Source organism: Clavelina lepadiformis, chromosome 1, assembly GCF_947623445.1.
Source record: "Clavelina lepadiformis chromosome 1, kaClaLepa1.1, whole genome shotgun sequence".
NCBI classification, from domain to species: Eukaryota; Metazoa; Chordata; class Ascidiacea; order Aplousobranchia; family Clavelinidae; genus Clavelina; species Clavelina lepadiformis.
The window spans coordinates 11,331,972-11,352,575 of NC_135240.1; the positions used below are offsets into that span (position 1 = coordinate 11,331,972).

Below are 20,604 nucleotides of genomic sequence, written 5' to 3' on the forward strand. Positions count from 1 at the left end.
TTGTGTCACTCACCGGTTTGTAAGTCCAATTTTGCTCCTTCCAAAAATAAACCATGGACATAAGCTCCTTCGCGGGGTGGATGACTGAAGTCGTCTTTTGATTTCTTGGTCACTTCGACTGACAAAATCATTTTATCCAGCGGCCATTCGTTTTTCCGCGCCATGCTCTGTTTGTTAACAACGACATACACAGTGATACAAATGCTTTTAATTTAGTTCAAAATGCAACAATCTGTAACTTTTTGACCGCGACTCAAAAATTATCGCATACTCGCGTAGATCCAAATGTATCACAGGTACGCATGTGTAATTAGTCGCAGTCATGGGACAATACGGTACCGGCGCCCAATATGCAACTGTTATGTGAGTTCACCTGCATGATAGCAGTCAAGAAGGACTGAGGATTGAAAAGACCACCCAGCCATACCACAGCAGGTAACACCAGATCCTGGGTCCACGTGTCAAGTTCACGGCAACGTAAGAGTACGTCAGCGTACCTAGTATAAAATGCAATTTTTATATTTCAACATTATAACGAAAATATAGTGTTAATTGTGAAGTAACTTAAAAAATTCATTTATTTACCAAATGCCAAGGTTATACACAGAGGGGTAGGCGATTTTCGACCACGACACAGGAACTTTATCCAGAAAGAGAGCGTTTTGTATTTCTTCCATTTCAGCAGAGATGGTGAGTTCGCCTTTCAAGCCGAGATCAAGTGCTTTGAGGGAACGTCTGCGGAAACACAACAATATGTAACTAACCTAATATGGCGACAATGTTCAACTAGAAACAAAAACAAACGAATTTCCTTTGACATCCAGTAAAAACACTTAACAAAGAACTGCAATGAGTGAAATTAAGACACAGATGTTTTTATTTGCCTTAAGAAACTTAAAAGCCTATATTTGAAAACAGGTCTTTTACCTTATTTCATGAAGAAGAGCGTTCATCCTCTCACACTCTTGGAAGCAGACGAGGATGTAGGGAGATCGCTCCTGAGTTTTTGCCATGATCTCACTCATCACAAATTCCTCTGGAAGCTTTTCCGTAATCTCATCCAGAGTCGTCTTCACCATCTCCTCCATGGTAGTCGCCCGATCCCCACTTTGTCCTCCTTTTCTAGGCTGCATCTCGAGGACCGTCTTGAAAAGGTTATCAGATATCACGGTTAAAATGCCGACCTCAGCGTTTGGATGTAAGCCGTAGAGGATCGGACTTTCAGGAGGAAGCATCTCATCAACGTATCTGTGGTATCCTTTGTAATCCATGTTTGGGGCAACTGGGAATCCCGGACTAAGATACAACTCTCCGTCCAGCTGAAAAAAGAGTCAGTGTTCATTGAAGATCTCTTGGGATTGTGAGAGCAAGTTCATGAAGCTAACCTGTTCCTGGTCCATGTAAACTTCGAGGTAGGTTCTACAAAGGCGCCTATCCCAGTCGTCAGTGATGTGTCCTCCGTACATGATCTCGCCAAATAAGTAACGAAGGTCTGTCCATGGTACCTGTTCCAGGCAACGATATTTATAACATATATATAACGATGTTTTGTAGTGACTATTTGCAACAGTATGCTACGTTAATTCTCTACGATCCGTTTTGTAGCGTGTTAGATTGTGGGCTTGAAACAAACTGCTTGGCAAGTTAGTAAATTATTCGACCAAATATGAGAATAAAAGAAAATTCGAAGAAAATGCACAATTTAGGAAACCGTCTCTTGCCAGTTAATTGTGAAAACTAACTTACTTTTGGATTTACTTCCAGATACTGATAGAGAACATTGACAGAAATGGTAAGGTCTCCGGTGTTGAATGGATAAATTCGGTTCCATCCCTAATTGCAACAATAGAAATCATATTTCTCATTTATTACAGCCGGCTTCAAGTCATATATTGCAGAAAAAAAATCAATATTTATAAATATAATTCAGTATTTTCATACCTGCGGTCCGAATTTTCTTCTTTCAGCAACAGCAGAGTGGAAATAGCAGAGAGAAAAGAGGATCGACTTGAACTCGGTTTCGCGAGCGCACATTTCCAGGGTATCCTATTTGACAAAAAGCCCGAAGCGTTACAAGGATATGAATCACACTTAAAATCTGCTCACAAAATCGTGAAGTTATGAAGCCTAACCTGATTGAAATTGTCAAGGGCTGCATGCAGATTGGCGTGCATACCAGTCGGTGGTTCGCTCGTGATTTTGATTGCGTTCTCTAAAATTCCCTGCGGTATGACGTGCTGCTCTCGTGTAGGTGGTGGTTCTGCGCTGATATACACGCGGTAGTCGTCGTGGGCGTTTTCCGAGTTTCTTTCCACAACTTGCTCCAAACGCGGAAGCCATTTTGCTAATGAATATTGAAATTTTATATATGTTGACCGTAGTAAAGAGAAGGTTCTAGGAATGCAAAAATGTTGAACGATCACTTACCGACTAAATGCACGTTCTGTAAGATGATCCAGTGTCCATTTTTGGCGGCTACTTCAAGCGCTTGTTCGGCCACAACTTCTTGGCCCTGACCAAGGGACACGCTATGAAAATTATTCTTTTCGTGAGTGAAGCCAAGTTTCTGACCTGTGAAAGTGTTTCCTTAGTAAAATGTATGAGTCGATTGTCTCAACAGAAACAAATAATAAACATTGGCATAACTAAATAACAAAGGCAACTTGGCATAATAATAAGGTTTATTTTACCCACCTAAGCTCTCAACATTTTTGAGAGGGTCGACGCCGGGAGATAATACAAAGAAGATAGGGGTGCTTCTAGAGCTCTCTTCAAAAGTCTTCATGAACTCGATACCACGATTTTCCACGTATTTGGCTCCCAATTGTTGCTCAATGAAATTGCTGTAAACACAAAAAATTTAACGACAACCCAAGTTTGAATCAAACCAAAAAAGTAACTATTTGATAAAAGGTTCTTTGGTTTAACGTGGAAGTTTATCGTTAAATGTTTGCCTCTACGGAGATTTTTAACATTGTCCTTCCTACAGCCACAGAGTACCTCAGTGCGTATGTCATTCTATCCGGTCTCAGAGTTCTCAGTATACACATTTGTTGAACGAGAGGCTTGTTCTTCCATTCCTGGGGAAGTTTCTCTTTTTCAGGCGCCTCACTGTCCACCAACTTTTTCCAGCGCTTGGGAGATCCTTCGATATCCCGATCCAGGTTGAGAAATTCATCGAGCATCGACATCGCTTTGATTACTCCCCACGACTAAAATTGTATTAAAATAAAACTTGTAAATTGTCCAGAACATTGTTTTTATTTAGGTTATAATTATGCTTTCGGTATCTTCACTACACTAGGTGCAAGATTTTTAATTACCTGATTTGAAAGGAAGTCTACCGGACTAGTCATAGGCTGGCTGGTTGGAAATCGGAGTAAAATCTCAAGATCTTTTGCGTCCAAATCTCCTCGCATCTGGAGGACTTGAAAGGCGACCTGTAAAACAGAAGAACCGTGTTTCAAATTTTTTCCAACAACTTCTTGTTCATGATAAATGCATGATTACCAAGGATGTAAAGATGAGCTTATCCTGCTCAAAGAGTCCTCTGCTGGTGTAAGCAAACGTCTCATACGTGACAGTGTCGATTAGGTTGGCCACGCGTTCCGCGACGTCATCAAAAGCTGGTGTGATTTCTATGGCACGAAGAAACACGACCTTGAATGCCTGTATGTTGAAAAAGATAGAAAAAAGACGTAAATAAAATAAAAGCGTTTGAAATGTGCATTTGTAATGTTACATGTAATGTTTTTTACAGTATGCGTATAAATATGCGGTAAAATAGATACCAACCTTCAGTGAAAACTGATAAATCGGATTAATCTTGTAAAGGTCATTGAGAATGAAATAGAGTAGGGATGCGCGGGTTGCCACTGACCGGTAGTGCTCACGCGCGTCGTTGATGCGTAACTCATTTTTCTTCGCTTCCTCCACTTTTATCTGTGCACGTTTAAAAACGTCCTTGATTGGTCCGAGCAACCCCGTATAAAGCTAAGTACTAATGACGAAATGATAACAAGTGCATGTGCATTTTTTACAATGAATAGGCTTATACCTCGATTTCTTCAGATGTTCGCTTCGTGTGTTCCAAATTTTCAACGAGTTCCGTGTCTCCCAGGAAGTTACCTTCAGCGGCAGACAATCTGCTGAGAAGATTGTCTTCCAGTTTCTTCAGCGTGATTTTGAAATCATTCTGCTGTTTGGTCAACTCGACCTACATTAAAAGCACAGCCAAATCACTGTAGTGTTTGATGTATTAAGTAGGTAAACCCTTTTCATTATAAAAGCGCTTGCCCGTAAATATTTGTGATATTTACACACCTTTAGATTTTCTAGGTCAGGTCGTTCGGTGCTCACAACGTTGGCAAGCAGTTGATCTTCCAACCCATCTCGTGTAACGGTAAAGTTTATCAGAGTACTCTGAGCTTGCATTTCGGGCTTGTAGTGTGGATTGGCCAGTTTGGTTTGCAGTATGAGCCTGTTGTAATCATATTAACCCAATTACAGCGTCATCCTAAACGGTAACAATGCGGGAGTTATCGCTATGTCTGTGGGACGAACTTGAACTCAGGGTGATACTCGCACTCCTTGTCACCGATCTTTATGTATTTCCCCTTTTTGATTGTATTTCTGCCCAACAACGGTTCGAGGACAGGATCAAGAACTTCGCCAATGTTTTCGATCAGAACTTTCTCACCTACCGGTTACAAAATTCGTTCTGTAGCGTTAAACTTGTAACTTTTCTGTGGGGTTTTAGTTAAAAAAAAACACAAAATAAGAAGCAATTTAACGGATTTAATTTCATTCGTTATCGTTGATAAAATTACCTTCTGACAAGCTCTTTTCAATAACGTCAAGATAACCCTTTTGACCCATTTGCACCGTGCGTAGGTCATCGCCGTAATGTCCCTTTATCCATTTAACGCCCTGACAAATAATTAACAAATAATGATCATTAATCCGAAATTCATAGCTCAATACAATATATCAATTGTTCAAGTTTGACGTACATCTTTAAGAAATATTGATACTAGAAGATAGGCCTATTGACTACTACGAACATGTACACTTTGCACAGACAAAGCTTTCTTACAAAAGACGCCATTGTTCTAGGTTATAACCAACCTGCAACTGCGGGTCAATGATCAATGGCCAGCGCTTGCAATTGGACAAAATGGCGGCGTTCTCACTCGACATTCTGTCCGAAGGCAGGCCATCATTGTTCCATGACGCAATTGTTGCGTCATCAACCAAGAGATCAATAGGATCCAAACCTAAAAGGATAGTTAATATTCTTTGCAATATTGAAAGTTAAGTTTGCTAAACTCTTACATCTTAACTTCTATCAGTTCTAAATGATACAAGTTTACGTTTCTGTTTAAAAATACCTTCAACAATAAGTTAAAAGTAAAGAAATTGCATATAAAATGACTTTATGATTTCATGTAATCTAGAAACAAATCTCTTACAATACCTTCAGTCAAAGGAATTTTGACTTTCTGGCGTCTCAGGAATGGCAACCAGTGTTGCTTCAGCAAATCGTTCCTATAAGATTTCGTGAAGTAACCCATGTATGATACGAAAGCTGCAGTGAGCAACACATCACCACTTAGAGTCTGCTTCTTGGTCTGAAGGAGCTTAACCGAAGCACCCCAACGAACTTTTTCGCTTTCCAAGCCCTTCACCAACCTTCATATACGCATTAAATTAATCATCATATAATACAATTAACATGAATTGACAAAAACAAAATGGCCTTGGTTCAACGCTAGTGTTATCAAGCAAACAGTATCCTGAAATGATAATGAAATATGCGTTTATGGTAACTTGCATATGGCGATCTTCAACAGCCATCTACCTTAAAATAGAGTTGCAGACAGATCAGTCACATATGTTTCTGAAAATGTACCTTTATATAGCAAAAAAAATCACCTGTTAGCAAGAATAATAGTTTTTGCAGTATTTGCCACTTCATTGCTACATTTCAGTTTCTCTGCGGTCGCTTCTTCGAACTCATTCGTAAGTTTTAATAAATCAGTGTTCAGTTTCGCAATTCTTTTTCGCACAGTTTCCAATTTTTCTTGGGCAGATGAAAGTTCTTCGTTTGCAGCATCTAGTGCCCTTCGCTTTGGTTCAACGTCACAATAAACTTCATACCTGGAAAGTTAGTTGCCCAAGTTAAACTGGCCTGGTCAGGTTTTATTAGAATCAAAGCTGCGTTAAAACAAGGCTACACGGCTTAACACAGAGTATAAATGCTTGCTCATACCGAAAATATGTTCCCATACTTAAAATAATTAATTAAACACTCTTTAATAAGAATTTCATGCGTCTAACTGTTTTAATAAATAAATAATAAATGGAGCCAAATATTGTTTTAGTGTATTTAAAGAAGACCCACCATCTCACAATGTTGATGACCCAAGCGCACAGCCCTGCAGCAGCAACGGACTTAGTCCGAACAGTTTCTGGGTTGAAGTCTTCATCTTCAATGTACTGGCGGGCGGCTTTCAAGCAATTTTCGTGGATATTTTCCTTGTCGTAATTAATGAGCGACTCAAGGAACTGTTCAACCTGTTATACATAGCTCATTTCATATAACGACAAAACCGCGTATGGATTAAAAAATATGAGACAACGAAATCTGCGCAAAGTGTTACTTCTATATTAGTTGTGTTTTGGACCGCAGAATAGCTGTTATTATTCTATGAAATAACGTGCGAAAATTATCCTACTCTGCCCATGAAGGATCGACAAGATTTCCAGCTTCGGTCCTTTGAAACTTTTCCATCGGCTGCAAACAGGCACATTACTGCGGCAACAACGTTCACGGTTCCAGGGGTAGGGTTGGCAAACGTTCGTAACTCTGTCAAGTTGCTTTTGTTCAAAGTGTTGAGAGCTTCAGTGGCAGCAATCATTGCTGGTTCAGCCTTCGCCAGCTCCTCTTCACACTGGCGTTGTTTTTCCAATACTTCGGCTGTTTTTTCGGCCACCTTAACAATGGGAATAATCGGTAATAAACAATCAATACTGAAACATTTAAGCTCAACTATGAAACTACATTTTAACAATTATTGAAACTAAATAATCTTCCTTCAAATTACTCACTTGCTACGCAATATATCATGTTACGCAGCAGGAACAGTCGTTGTATTTGAAAATAAAATCAAAACACGAAGAATGATGACTTACCTTCTGCTCTTCTTCATCCGCAATCTCCTTCTCCGCTCCTACCTTTTCCGTTTCTTGACCGACATTTTGCAGGAGTTGTTCCGTTGTTTCACTTCTTGATTTCAATTCGACTTCTTGAGCCGCAAGTTTCGATTTCAAGTCGTCGACCTAAATCAAACATAAGGTGGACGAAAGTGAAATAGTTAAAAGGATGATTGCGATTTGGTTGATGGTTACAGACCAACTCGGTAGATTTAAAAATGAAGCATGTGAAGCGTTTTCTTCCTTACAGTACCAGTCTGAGTGAACTGGGTTATTGTCATGACCGTTTTCAACCTTCTAAAAAGGTTTTTGATATACCCATGGTGCACTTTTTAGAATTCGGAATCTGCCATTTTTGTTGAGTTCCTTGTGCAAACTCGGCTACAGTTCACAAAAAATAACAGGTATATTTCACACGACTGTCAGCATTGTTGCTGTCAAATTACAGGACATAATCCACTTGCCATGGAACACAATCTCGTATAGTATTTCCTAAAGGTATTTTACATGCACATCCTAATTGAAAGATAAGAGGTGAGGTATCTATAACAGTTTCCAAAAACGCTTCAGTGGTAATAGACACGTCACGATCTACAGCAATGGTGAAAGCTACACAAAGTCCACTAACATCAGACCACGAAAAGCCACAATATTCAATTGCAAAAGGTTAGAGAAATAGCACTGAACAATGAAAAAAAAATTAACCTCCACGGACAAGCAGCATAAAAGAGAAAGGTCACATTATTTGCTGGCGCGATGCTGAAGAGTGAAGACACATCTGCTGCAGTACCATTTGCTATCACCAACAGACTTGGCTATATAATTCTACTTTCACTTTCACTTCCACTTCCACGAATGCCAGTCAGCAACAATATTCACTTCACCTTGATCTGTGTATATGACTCCACGAGGCAACAACCACACGTGGAAAAAGAAAGCTTTCGTCAAAGATTGGGTGGCTGCGTTGTAAAAGCAAAATGAACTTAATCCACTACTCTTTGTGACTTTAACGCTCGTATTAGCAAGGTCAGGCAGCCTTGGCCATCTGTGAGCGCATGGAATGAAGATCATATTTCACCACTCCAAAAAACATCACTAAGAGATGAAATGAACACTTTGAATTTGAATACATTTATGGTTGCAGTATCGATCGAAACGTCTGATTGATAGAAAATAATAGACTAAACCTAGGCTGACCCAATCAACATCTGTGGCTTGAATAGTCCTTGGGTTGAATTTTCCTGGGTTTACCATTCACAACGTCACTTTGAATGAAGGCGATGAGAAAAAACAGACATGTTTGTTCCGGTGTGATTGCTTGCGAATGCGTTGACGTGAGACAGCAATCACGTTTAGTGTGAAGACAAAACCAGATGTTGTTGCAACGCAAAGCTTCCGCAGGTCGTCGCAAATGAGATTTATTGAGCGAATCGCACCCAGTGTGCTTTTAAACTTTTAAGGTCACACTTCAACGAAAAATCATGATGCTATGAGTGAAAAAACGCAATTTTGTATGTGTAATGTACTACACGGCCACAACTCTCACGCTTTCATCCACACAGAGGAAGTCGGTAAAGGAAATTTATACATTCAATCATTTTCTATTTTCCACTGTTTTCCATGCAAGCCAGTTCATAATATAATACCGTGATATTGAACAATATTTCACATAGGTAACGGAGTTTGGTTAAAAGAGTTGCATTGTATTTGTTCTTGTGTACAGTATATGATCGATGTAAGATCATTACTGAAGCCAAAGTAATAGAAATCTCATTCAGTTCTAAAGGCACTAAAACAATTTAAAATTTTATATAATATAATTATATAATTATTAATATAATTTTTATATAATTTTATATTTTGCTGTATGTTGAACAGTAAGTCAAAGTGTATGACGATCAGTTAAGTCCAGTCATAGGAAAGTTTAAAAACCAAGTATTGTATCGTTGTATAAATGGTTGATGTGGTCGCTAGAAAATGTAATTTTGAAAGTAATGACAAGAGTGTATACAGTTTTTACAGTGCGATATTAGATAAATGTATAAAATGACAGAAATCGTTGAACTACAGGAACGCCAGCACCTTTTGAGCAACGAGAATCTTCAAGTGCAAGCAACAAGTCTACGTTGGTTGGTTCTTCTCATTTTGATGCTTCTCACAATGTTTGTGTCATTCGAGAAGGTTAGTTTCGGGCAAGTCAGTGACGTGTACGTTGCATATTTCGAAGTCAGTAACGCCCTAATGGACTGGGCATTCGTTGGAATTAAAGTAGGAAAAATTATTGCATGTCCGATACTTGCTTACTTCATATCAGCCAACTATTTATCGTTGCAACGACTCACCTTTGCCGCCTTCGCAAGTTTGACAGGTGCCTGCGTTTGCGTAATTGTATCTTTGGTCAATTCAGCGTCTTTCGCTATTTTGGCAGTCGGTCAAGTTGGGATCGCGGTCGCTGCCTTGGTAGTAATAACCTACCCTGCTATGTTATCACCAGTCTGGTTCAAAAGCAGAGAGGTTGGAACTGCGATTGGTGCTTTTGAAGCATCTATCGGAGCTGGCCTCAGTTTGGGATTTGTTTTGCCGTCCTACCTGTTTGACCATGGAGTGTCTAAATGTGGAAGGCAAGGTAACACGAGTTCTTCGTTAAATTTAAAACTTCAGCTGCATTGCGATGCGCGTGTAGCGAAGTATATGTACCTTGGGCTGCTTGGTGCCACTGTCCTACTTTTTACATTGGCTCTGGTATTTGTAAAAGATGAACCAACCTACCCGCCCACCTTATCACAAGCATATAAAAGAATCCAAAAAGATCCTACCAAGGACTGGAGTTTCAGCAACTACATTTGCCAATGCAAACAACTTCTCACGGATATAACATTCGTTGCGCTTTGCTCTGCTTTCGGTGTTGCCATATACATCGGACACATCGAATTTATTTTAATGTTACCTGTTGTTCACAAAATTCTAGCAGCAGCTGAATATGACGTCACAACCCACGTTATCAGCGGTTATGTCATGGTCGCGTACGCCGTCGGTATCCTGCTAGGAAGCGTGGTTGGTGGTGCACTGGTGAACATGCATAAACGATTGCGTTTGCAGGCTCAAGTTGGCATCTTAGTTGAGCTACTCGCTACCGTGGGTCTTACACTTTCATACAAGTTTGACCAATTGGTCGCGCTAATTGTGTGCAACTTTTTGTTTGGATTTTTCAGCAGATTTTCGGCGGTTGCCTTTTACGAGATGACAACCCAGCACACATACCCGATCAACGAAGCTTTTGTGAGCATTTGGATGACTTGGATTAGGGTAGTGACGGAGACCGTATGTTTGTTGATTGCTCGTGTTTTGTTTGATAACACTGGGGCACTGTCCACGCCAGTCATCATGGCCGTAAGTTTATTCCTAGCACTAATTTGCATTTCGATAATACAACCAGTCAACAAGAGATGGGACATGGAGGAGCGCTTAGGACATCCAACCACACATTCCGAAGAAAATTCAGCCACTAACTGATCCTCATAAGATGATAAGTTGTTCTTGGAAGAGAACGGTTTCTATTTATCAGGAAACTACCATTGTCAGATTGTTTGAGAATATATGAAATAGAAAATGACAGCAACTCAGCGTAGTGCCGATTTTTGAACCAAACAAACGAGAAAAAAGAATATTTAACAACAATTTTCCAACAATTATGGTTGGATGCATACTGTCGTAAAAGCTATAAATGATCAAAAATTTAAAAAATTCCTTTCATTTCATTATTTTAAACTCCTTTTGGTTTATGTGTTATTCATAAAGTTACACCCTGGCAGGTTAAATGAGTTTTTATGTTTCTTAAGCTCTAAAGTTATGAATTAAGCAACGCTTTACCTTTGACGTCACCAACATTCATAATTCAAAATTAAACAACTCACACAAAATAAACGTTCTTTAACCGTCTGTTTTAAGGAATATAGTCATAACAACGCATCAGGTCAGGACATGCAGAGTAAATTTAATACCTGTTCAGCAGTGTTCTGAAGCTTCAACAAGCCGTTTTCCAGTCGGTCCATTTTCTTGGTCAGTTCGTTGTTGGTGTGCTTAACGAGGTGCTTGTACAAATCAATTTGCTCCAAAAAGCTTTTTGGAGTTGTGTAGTTATACCTAAGGAGTAAATGATCATCGTCGTGTAGTAAATGATCATCATAAGTAGTTAAAAAATTTTAAAAAATGTTTATATACTTTGGTAAATAAGCGGTTACCAAGTATTTGCGATAAGTTACCTTCTGTCATTTTGTTTGTATTGCTGACTGACTTCGTTAACGGTAACGTGCGCATGCGCCATAAACTTAGCGATGCTATCTACAACTGTGTCGTCTCCCTCTAAGGACGAACCTATTACGCATATTATAGATGTAATTATATGGTTTAAAATATAGGCCAATAACAATACAAAACCCAAGTCTCCAGTAACATTAAAAGACGATAATAACAGTGTGTCTACCGTCCGACTTTAAGTCGATAAAGATTTCAATAAAATTCGTTTACTTTCCACTGCTGGTCCGAGTTCTTCAATCTCAGATACAAATCGGCGGCTCACGCTTACGAGTGCCTCGTGCGGCCAGGAATGGAACCAGTCGATGGCGCAACAGTTGACTAAAGCGGGAAATTTCCTTCCTCTCACGCGCAACGTTGAACCAACAGGCGAGAAGCAGAGTACGATCTGGCAAAAAGGATCACGAACATGATGAATCATAAACTACAGTATGTTAGTTTTGAGGCGAATTGGGACAGTTGTTGAATTGAATTATCAGCTACGATCAGGATACGTGCTACCAACAAGTAGTAGCTGTAATTACAAGTGACCTTAATAGCTATCACCTTTAATTGATTTCGGACACGATCTAAGAAGAAATTCCAACAATTTTCTCGCGAGTCAAACAAACCAGAAGCTCTCACTTCTCCCCTTACGGCGTTAATGATCTCTTCCGTCTCCTCTTCGCTGAACAGATCGGAAACCTCTCCTGTAGGTAAAGGCAGACGCAAAAGATGAATACTTTTCAACCGAGAGCAAACGAGTACAGCATAAGGAATTAGCACTTTACTGTAGAGTTTACTTAACTTCTGCACTTTGCCAACGTTTATTAAATTTGTTATTAAGTCATGTTGTATTACCAGGCTGGTTGATGCAATACGGTTTCAGAAAGGTGTTTATACACAATTCATTTCTTGAATGGTATCATATTCAACAATAATTGCATGTTTAATAGATAATATAATTAGTTGGAAGATCGGATTTCTTCATCCTACTGTATATAAGATACAGTCATTGCTGCTATGGTGGTTAAACCATCACACAACGAATAATCCAACCGACAAATATTTACTGTGGAAAGTAGCGGTTTTACGACAAGTCCGTTGAGTGTGGCTTGTAGTTAAACTGTAACTTTTAATTGCGGCTTACCGTTAGTAGTACGCTACATTATTACAAGGAAAGCAAGTTGGTACAGCCTTTTTTTTCTATACTTACATGTTATCATCTTTGAAAAAAGTGTGTTGTTGTCAAATCTGTTTTAAGTAACTTAGGAAAAGAATTATCTTTTTACGTATAGAGATTAACCTATAACTGACCCATTGCAAGATGATCATTGATCAAGACCAAAAATCTTTCGTCTGGGACGTGAGCATCAGTCATCAAGAATACTGTTCCGATACATTTGACACCCGTACGTATGTACAGGGTTATTAGATCGGCCTTAGCAAGAAAAACCTTTGTTAACTTTTGAATAGAAATTGAAAAAAGTTAATATATAACTTACACGACTGACAACAGTAAACATGAAAGCTTTCAGATTTCCCCCAGCAAAATGTTTGCTCTATTCATTCGAAGTTTTACAGTAACATACCTTCAAGTCTTGTATGCTGTAACCTTTCTTAAGCGTCAACTGAAAAACATCCAAGCCAGAGATGAATGCGGCTAAGCGCGAAAGACTTTGCTTTCCACTTCCACCTACACCGACCAGCAGTGCATTGCCACGAGGTGACTCCAAAATGCGATTTATTCGACAACTGCGTTCAAGATGAAGGTTGGTTAACAGCGTTTCAGGAGACACCGAAGTTGATACAGACAAACTTATAATTACATGTGTTATCTCCAAAAGTGTCACGAATTACAAGTTTTTTGTATTAGTGCAAAAACATCGATGTTTGAACGCCGATTGCAGAGTCAAGTTATTTTTGTACTTTCTTAGAAAAAGACTCGAGTCAATTTGAGTCTTTGAAAAATGCGACTCGAGTCATTACGACTATGGCCTATTGTGACACGAGTTTGTAGTTAGTACCGCTTTATGGATCAATTATCCCCTACGCCTATGTGGCCATAGCAACAAGCATTAAAAATAGGTGAATAATAATCAAGTAAATAAAAGCATACGCTTATCGTGCACTCACACATGCATGATGGCATCTTCAAACAGAACGAGATTCATGACAGGTAAAACATCATTGTGGTTGTCAAGAGCTTCGAGCAGAGTCTGATGGAGATGATCCCATTTACGCACCGGCATGTACCTAACAGTGCACGAGTTCTTTGTCAATAACCCACGATCAAGCGCTTTAGCAGATGTGAAAAACTTTTCTGTTACCTTGGTTCGCCGACTCCTTCGGCAAAGTGACAGTATATATTAGGCTTTGATAACATTTTGTCGTGGAAGTCTTCTCCTCCCTAAATAAAGTAAAGCAAAGAAAAATGTTCCAACGATGCAAAATGTCGAGGTTGTTTTATTGAGTTCAAAGCTCATATAATGAACAAAACAAACGGATGGGCACCGTCATAACAAAAGCAAGAGTTGTCTGCAGATTTTGTCAAATATAATTATTCACGCCCTGACCTCGAATACTCTCTTTGCAGCTTCGCTCAGTATTTTCTCGAAAGTCAAAGAATCTTTTTCTTCAACCATCTTGTCTCCGTATACTCTGGCAGATTCGTGAAGCCATAACCTGATAACATCCAGTTGAGTTTTGACACAGTCAGGGGTGGCAAACAGCAAGCCCTGTTGACGAAAGAAACTGAAGTAAATTTTAAATTGCAGTAAGAATTGACTCTGACCACAAATCTTCAGTGTAGGAAGTCAGTTGTTTCATGACATACGCTGTGACTTATCAAATCAATACGCGAATTTATTCAAGTAAAACGTGTGCATATGTTCAAACAATTGCAAGTGTGGGAGATATTTTAAAAAAACCACGAATCTGTCAGTATACATCTACTCTATAAATGTAGTTTAAGTACAGAGGAAGTTGACTTTAAGTGCCAAGTACTGCAGTTTCTACCCAATCGATTGGAATATAAAACCTACTTTTACTTTAATTTCCAAAAAAACTGAGAGGTGTATACAAGCGCATAATTTGCAACAAAATGTGCGTAATCTGGTGCGTAAGTGGAAATTGACCTAACAACAAAAAATTGAGCAATCAACAAAAAAATCGACTTTTAATGGCTTTATGACTTCGCTAATATTGACGCTACGATCTTCAAACTTGTTTACCGCGATTTTTTTCTTATATTCTCTACTACCAAAAAAAATTAACTTTACGGACCATAAATCGCCTTATTTATAACAAATCTTCCATAAAGGAATACTTAATAAAATGCAGTTGCTGTTCCAAACATAAAAGATTGCTTTGAAATATTAAAGTTCGTATATGTATTAAATCAATCCCGTACGTTAATAAACAAAGTTTTGAAAACGGTGTGTTTTTCTTATTTGAACTTTATAATCCGGTCATATTGTGCAAACTAACACCCTTCCTGCATTTTATCGCCACCTATTGTGTTATCGACTTACCGCCAATACCTCTGGGTCATTGTAACACCTATTGTGTTGATAATCGTCTGAACTCTACAGTCTAAGTCCTAAGAGCTTAGTTACTTCCATTTATTCTTGTATGTAGTGTATATATTTAAAGTCGTTTCGCGTTTACTATTTTATCATTCTGATGAACGAAGATATCAGTACGAAACTAGTCAATGCTTTTTTTCTGCAAGTAAATGACTATGGTTATGACTGTATGCTTTAGTTGCATTTTTTAAACTACTTGGTACTACTCGAATATGTTCATAAAAGCTGGAATATGCAAGCAACTTATTAGCCAAACGTTTTGGTGTCATAGCTTATAAATACCTTTCATAACTTCCATGATTGAAATTTGACACCTATTTGTAAAAGCCACCAAGGGCTAATTTATGAGAAAAATAAGTCGGTAAAGCATACGTATTAATCCACGGGCGTGTAATTTTTTCGTCAACGGCCCAGTGGGGACAAAAAAAACAGTAGCCTTAAACGTGCATAAAAATAATGGCGGTGTTAAATTTCTGCTAACAAGTAGCATCGTACTGTACCTAAACCCACGTTCTTTCCACGTTTTTTTCAAAGTCATTATACAGCATTAACTTCTTTTACGACACGCCATCCAACACAATAGGCCTATTCACGGCACAGCTTGTGCTTTGTGTGATAGATGGTCATCTCGGTGTCAGTTCAATTTCAAACGATAAAGAACAGAGGAAAATAATCACTTCGTCCTTAACGGAGAAAACCATTTCATAAACGACGATTACGTAACGTGCCCGATCAAAATTGGGAGGCTTAGTAGCTACACATCCGATAATCCGAAGCAGAATTTCACATTGCGTGTAACAGTAATAAGCGTTTGCTAGTTAGTAAAAACTGTAATAAAAAGGGCTTAATAAATGTACTCTCGCCATTTTGGGCAAATAAAATAATCAAATGGTTATTATGAAAAAATAAAACAACACAAGACCACACAAATGTACCTACTGAAAAACAGTAGGCTAACTGTTACCTGAAAGACGTTGGACAAGTCCCTGAGATTAAAGATGTAGTGAAACTTGACTGCTGTGGGCAAGAAGGAAGATGCCACGCGTTGATGTAAATGCACTGCGGCTCGAACAATAGTTTCCGACGACTTGACAACTGACGGCGAAAATCCTTGTCCTATAAAACGTGTGCAGCTAAGCATCTCACAGCAAATAGCGTCCAAACTTGGAAATCACGAAACAAAAACCATACCCTATTTGGAGTAAGCAGAAAACCTTTTTACCGACCTACAGGAATGCTATACCAGAAATGTGTCGCGATAAGATTATTCGGGTTCATGGGAACCCAAATATCATGTAGGTCGACATGAACAAATCCAGAATATATTCCTATCAGCACCAATCGATAAAATTTCAACTAAAACTGGTCAAATCGTGTTAGTATCATGACCTAATGGCAAAAAAAATCGCTTTGTTTCACAAATATTATGTTTAAATGGCGATTGAGCAACCAAAATCGTAAGCAAATGCACTTTAGCTTAGCCAGGGTATTAGATCATCGATTCTTATCAAAGTTGAATAATGTATAACTAGCATTATGTTCGGGTTTGCCATTGTCTGTGTTCGCCCAAATCGTCCATACAGGCGATATTCGGCAAATCTATGCGAGTTTGGTTTCGTACGGACTACCGGATACATCCCTATGCTTTACCAATGAAGTATAGCAGTTGTAATGGCCTCCAACAAGCTCATTCTCCTTGGTAAATAAATTTTGTGATGTTCACTTATTTATTGCTGTACCGTATTTCTGTAAGTAAGTACTGTACCCGACAAAACAACTTTGAACTCAACAGTTCACTGTAAACAGTGCTCATTTTCGGCCAATCACACGACAATAACGCCAGTTAGTTGAGCTACCTTAAAGACTTGTAAAGGTTAACTGTTAACAGGAATTGTATTATTGATACGTTATTTAGAAAGTCAAGCAAACGGTGAAAGCGAAGATAGCCTATCAACACCATGTAAAGAGAAACTATTGCATGCGTCGTTTTGTTACATTTAGTTATCAATCAAAAAAATGAAAGATTGGAAGATTCTTTGGCTGCTGATGCGGACGTTATTTCAGTATTAATCGAAATATATAGCAACCAAAATTTAACAGAAAACAACGTGAATGCATTAATGTTCATTACCGTCAATGGTCATTGCAAAAATTAGTTCTAGAACTTGCTGTTTGGGCAATAACATAAAAAACATTTCCCATGTAAACAAACCATCCAGACAGCTATTGTGATTTCACACTCACGCTTTGTTCGTTCACAATCACGTTGTGGTCAGTCATGCGAAACGTATTTCCTTTTTTCCCGCGCCAGGTTACAACAACGTTGGTCTTTTTAATATTATCTTCGATTGGAAAGGTCAGACTTAAGTGCCTTTTGAGCATGTAGCTTGCTGGTGTATGAAAGTTACTGGTTCAACTAAGAGTTAAAGTGATTTTTAATAGAAATGGACTTCATGGCACCTGAGGTGTTAAGCAAGATCAATATTTTAAACGAAAAGCAGCATGGTGTAAGTCGAGGTGTACCCAGCACAGAAGAGGGCTTGCTTGATGTTTTCAGTGACACTTACCTGCTGATAACGCCTACAGCTATCAACCGGACGAAAGCACACAGCGACATAACCAATGGAAAGATGGTAAGCATGTCTGCTGACGAGTTTTTGAAGGCCTTTCAAAACCTTCTTGGTGGATCAAGGTGTAAAAACTGTATGAAGCGTCAAGAAAGCCGTGCACGAACGAAGGATGTAGGAGTGAATACAGAATTTGACAGAGAATGTGACATAAAATTCAGCGCAGCGGGCGATGTTATTCACAATGGACCCGGGCTGCTAAATAAACAGAGCGGAACTGCAGTGAGTAACAATACCAAAACTGTTTGTGGTAATTTACAAAATGTCAATTCTGGCCCACAGTCTGATGCTAAAACCGATTTACTAAGCTATGGTGGTGATTCGGCGGAGAAATCCGCTTTAAAATTGTTTTTGGAAACCATCAAACAAGAAGTAAACTTGAATTCCGACAACATTGACAGCTCAGATGAAGCGGACAAGAATGATATGGAGACGGTCGAAGTATTACCAGCAAGCCAAACACGTGAAAATGGTGTGAACTATGGAGAAAAAGCAAATCGTGAGTCAGGTGAAGCAGGCCTCAAGGGGAATATGTGCTCAACAAACGATCGTGAGGACGATTTGCGGGAGGCACTGCGTTCCATGCCAGAAAGGATACGGTGTCTTCAGCTGAAAGAATATAGACCATTGTGGCGTAATGTTATAGGCATGAAGCATCCCACAATTGAAACTGTCAGGTATCTTTATGGATACATGTCACTTCTTCACCATTTGATAGACGTATCCAAGGGCTGGCAACAAGCGGTTTTACCAATGGTTTTTCGATATATTTGGCACGTAAAAAAGATTATGCAAGAATTTTGTCGAAATCCGGACGATCCCAGAACTGTTATGGACACAGACAGTTCAATACTTCAACACGTGCGTGATGTGGGTGAATGGGATTTCAAATATGCCTGGAATCGCTGCCTGTACACGAAAAAGAAACAACGCAATACGTCAACCAATAGAGACGCAGCGGACGATTTAGTTTCCGATAGCAGCTCAACAAGCTGCACAAAACCGTATGTGGAGCAGGCCCTTTCCCATCATCAACGGGATTGCAGGATCGACTACAGCGACAGCAGCAGAATTCGAAAAGGCAAAGCAGCCGATGGTACCTATCCATTAGCAGGTGATCGGACGTCAAGACCCGCTGGAAAAAGTTTAATTCAAAATTGTGAAGTGGATCGGATACAACTAAGGAGTTTCGATCAATCGACTAAACCTGCGCCCAACAATAACTACCGAAGTCACAAAAAATCCAGTCCTAACACACAATATGTCGAAGTGTCGACCCCGAAACGCCAGAGGGTGGAGTTGTACTCACCACCACGGGACCTTCGATCACGTTATACAGCAAATCACACCGAGCAAAAGCCGGTCGAGCCACGACAACAAAACATTCCCAGACACAGAGTTTGTAGGTATTTCAACATAAAAGGCTGCAAAAAGTCAAAAGAACAATGTGACTTCTATCACGTTTGCAACCGATGTTTTTCGCCGGCACACGGAAGCCTCTATTGCGAGAAACTACCTGAAAACACTGAGTGAAATCCTTCAATGCGCAATGCTTTAGCGATTTTTTTTCAAACATATCACCTAGGTCCTAGGAAGTGTTTTTGATCACCTTAGCCCGCAGAAAAACATATTTGTAAACCTTTTATTAGCCACCTTTTTAAGTTCGGTAGCTCAGGTTTTTCCTTTTTCGTAACAAAATGTTTCAGCAAATTCTTGTAACTTCTGTTTAATATTTGCATCATTAATAGTGTTTGAGATGGTAATGTAGATTTTCATGATAGGCCAATTGACTTTCGGTTGGCGTCCATGCTTTCATTTAGGTGGAAAGTCAAAGTATTGTGTTGGTTGCCAAAGATTACTGATTTAAAGTTAATGTTTTTCACAAATGTTTGAATCGCAATACAACGTCTTCGAACGATCATGATGACATTAACTCCTTTATATAGGTTGGGCGATATTTTTTCTTTCGATATTTGTTAACTGCAAAGCGATAATGTCAGCGACAAGTGATTTTGAATGCTGTCCCATCTTAGCATACCCGAAAATCTTTATTAAATAGATTTTCCACTAGTTCACGATGTCCTGCATTGACTTAACTGCAACTGTTGCTAGATGAAAATGAATGAAGGCTCGGTTATATTGTTACTAAAAAAGCGATTGTTTCTCCGTAAGTGGGTTAAGCACACCATTGTTGAATGGTGTTGATTCGGTTAGGACAATGGGTATATGCAAAGGTATATAGAGTAGAATTCGACTATATCGACACTTTTTTGTTGGTCCCGGCGAAATTCCTATCTTTTACGTACATTCTAATTCGCCTATATATCGACACCTTTTTGAATCCCCTAGATATGACAGTTTAGGTTGCCTAGTTGTATATTGACGTAATTAGGATGTCACCTTACTGTAGTAACGCCATGTTGCTCTGCATCAGTACCGTCTACGTCCGTATTACGTGCAAATACAACTACCATTATTTTTCATGATCTTGTTGGTGTTTTTTTTTGCATAGTGTACGTGAAAACATAAAATTAAGCTGCAGTGCTGATTAGCCTACACATTTAACCCTTACCAGGCCCTTACATTGAACCAATTTATAATGATTCGTCTATATCGACACTTTTTCCCCATCCCCTTGAGGTGTCGATATAGGTGAATTCTACTGTATAGGGTTTAATTCAAGTTACATTAAAAGAAAGTTTTATAACATTTAGATTAGGGTTTACAACTGTAAGAAAAATAGCTTCGAATGTAGGCTATTCGATTTTCCCAGTGAAACAGTACCAGTCTTTCACCTAATGACAAACACCTACAATTAAACGAAAAGGAAATAGAGCCCTTTGGTTGTAACAAAATACGCCGCATTTGGCGGAAAATTACAT

General features: G+C 39.0%; 2 protein-coding genes across 2 annotated transcripts in view; one reads left to right on the forward strand and one right to left on the reverse strand.

Moving 5' to 3' along the window:
- The window catches only part of LOC143469164 (dynein beta chain, ciliary-like), a 45,388-nt gene that overhangs the window by 522 nt on the left and 24,262 nt on the right, over nt 1-20,604 (reverse strand). The window contains exons 54-87 of the mRNA XM_076966752.1: nt 16,060-16,211; nt 14,085-14,246; nt 13,839-13,918; nt 13,645-13,764; nt 13,101-13,263; nt 12,826-12,949; nt 12,076-12,218; nt 11,743-11,917; nt 11,478-11,589; nt 11,217-11,358; nt 7,195-7,341; nt 6,738-6,995; nt 6,404-6,576; nt 5,935-6,159; nt 5,477-5,691; nt 5,128-5,276; nt 4,830-4,929; nt 4,564-4,699; nt 4,324-4,480; nt 4,058-4,216; nt 3,796-3,942; nt 3,511-3,669; nt 3,324-3,440; nt 3,001-3,212; nt 2,695-2,843; nt 2,428-2,571; nt 2,133-2,344; nt 1,942-2,046; nt 1,747-1,833; nt 1,386-1,505; nt 928-1,319; nt 586-735; nt 374-497; nt 14-167 (exon numbers count right to left, since the gene is read on the reverse strand). Coding sequence (XP_076822867.1) covers nt 14-167; nt 374-497; nt 586-735; nt 928-1,319; nt 1,386-1,505; nt 1,747-1,833; nt 1,942-2,046; nt 2,133-2,344; nt 2,428-2,571; nt 2,695-2,843; nt 3,001-3,212; nt 3,324-3,440; nt 3,511-3,669; nt 3,796-3,942; nt 4,058-4,216; nt 4,324-4,480; nt 4,564-4,699; nt 4,830-4,929; nt 5,128-5,276; nt 5,477-5,691; nt 5,935-6,159; nt 6,404-6,576; nt 6,738-6,995; nt 7,195-7,341; nt 11,217-11,358; nt 11,478-11,589; nt 11,743-11,917; nt 12,076-12,218; nt 12,826-12,949; nt 13,101-13,263; nt 13,645-13,764; nt 13,839-13,918; nt 14,085-14,246; nt 16,060-16,211 — 5,364 coding nt within the window. The remainder of the gene's footprint in view (nt 1-13; nt 168-373; nt 498-585; nt 736-927; nt 1,320-1,385; nt 1,506-1,746; nt 1,834-1,941; nt 2,047-2,132; nt 2,345-2,427; nt 2,572-2,694; nt 2,844-3,000; nt 3,213-3,323; nt 3,441-3,510; nt 3,670-3,795; nt 3,943-4,057; nt 4,217-4,323; nt 4,481-4,563; nt 4,700-4,829; nt 4,930-5,127; nt 5,277-5,476; nt 5,692-5,934; nt 6,160-6,403; nt 6,577-6,737; nt 6,996-7,194; nt 7,342-11,216; nt 11,359-11,477; nt 11,590-11,742; nt 11,918-12,075; nt 12,219-12,825; nt 12,950-13,100; nt 13,264-13,644; nt 13,765-13,838; nt 13,919-14,084; nt 14,247-16,059; nt 16,212-20,604) is intronic.
- On the forward strand, nt 9,234-11,194 carry LOC143444193 (choline/ethanolamine transporter FLVCR1-like). Its single transcript, XM_076943341.1, has one exon. The coding sequence runs from the start codon at nt 9,253-9,255 to the stop codon at nt 10,726-10,728; it is 1,476 nt and encodes a 491-aa protein (XP_076799456.1). The 5' UTR covers nt 9,234-9,252; the 3' UTR covers nt 10,729-11,194.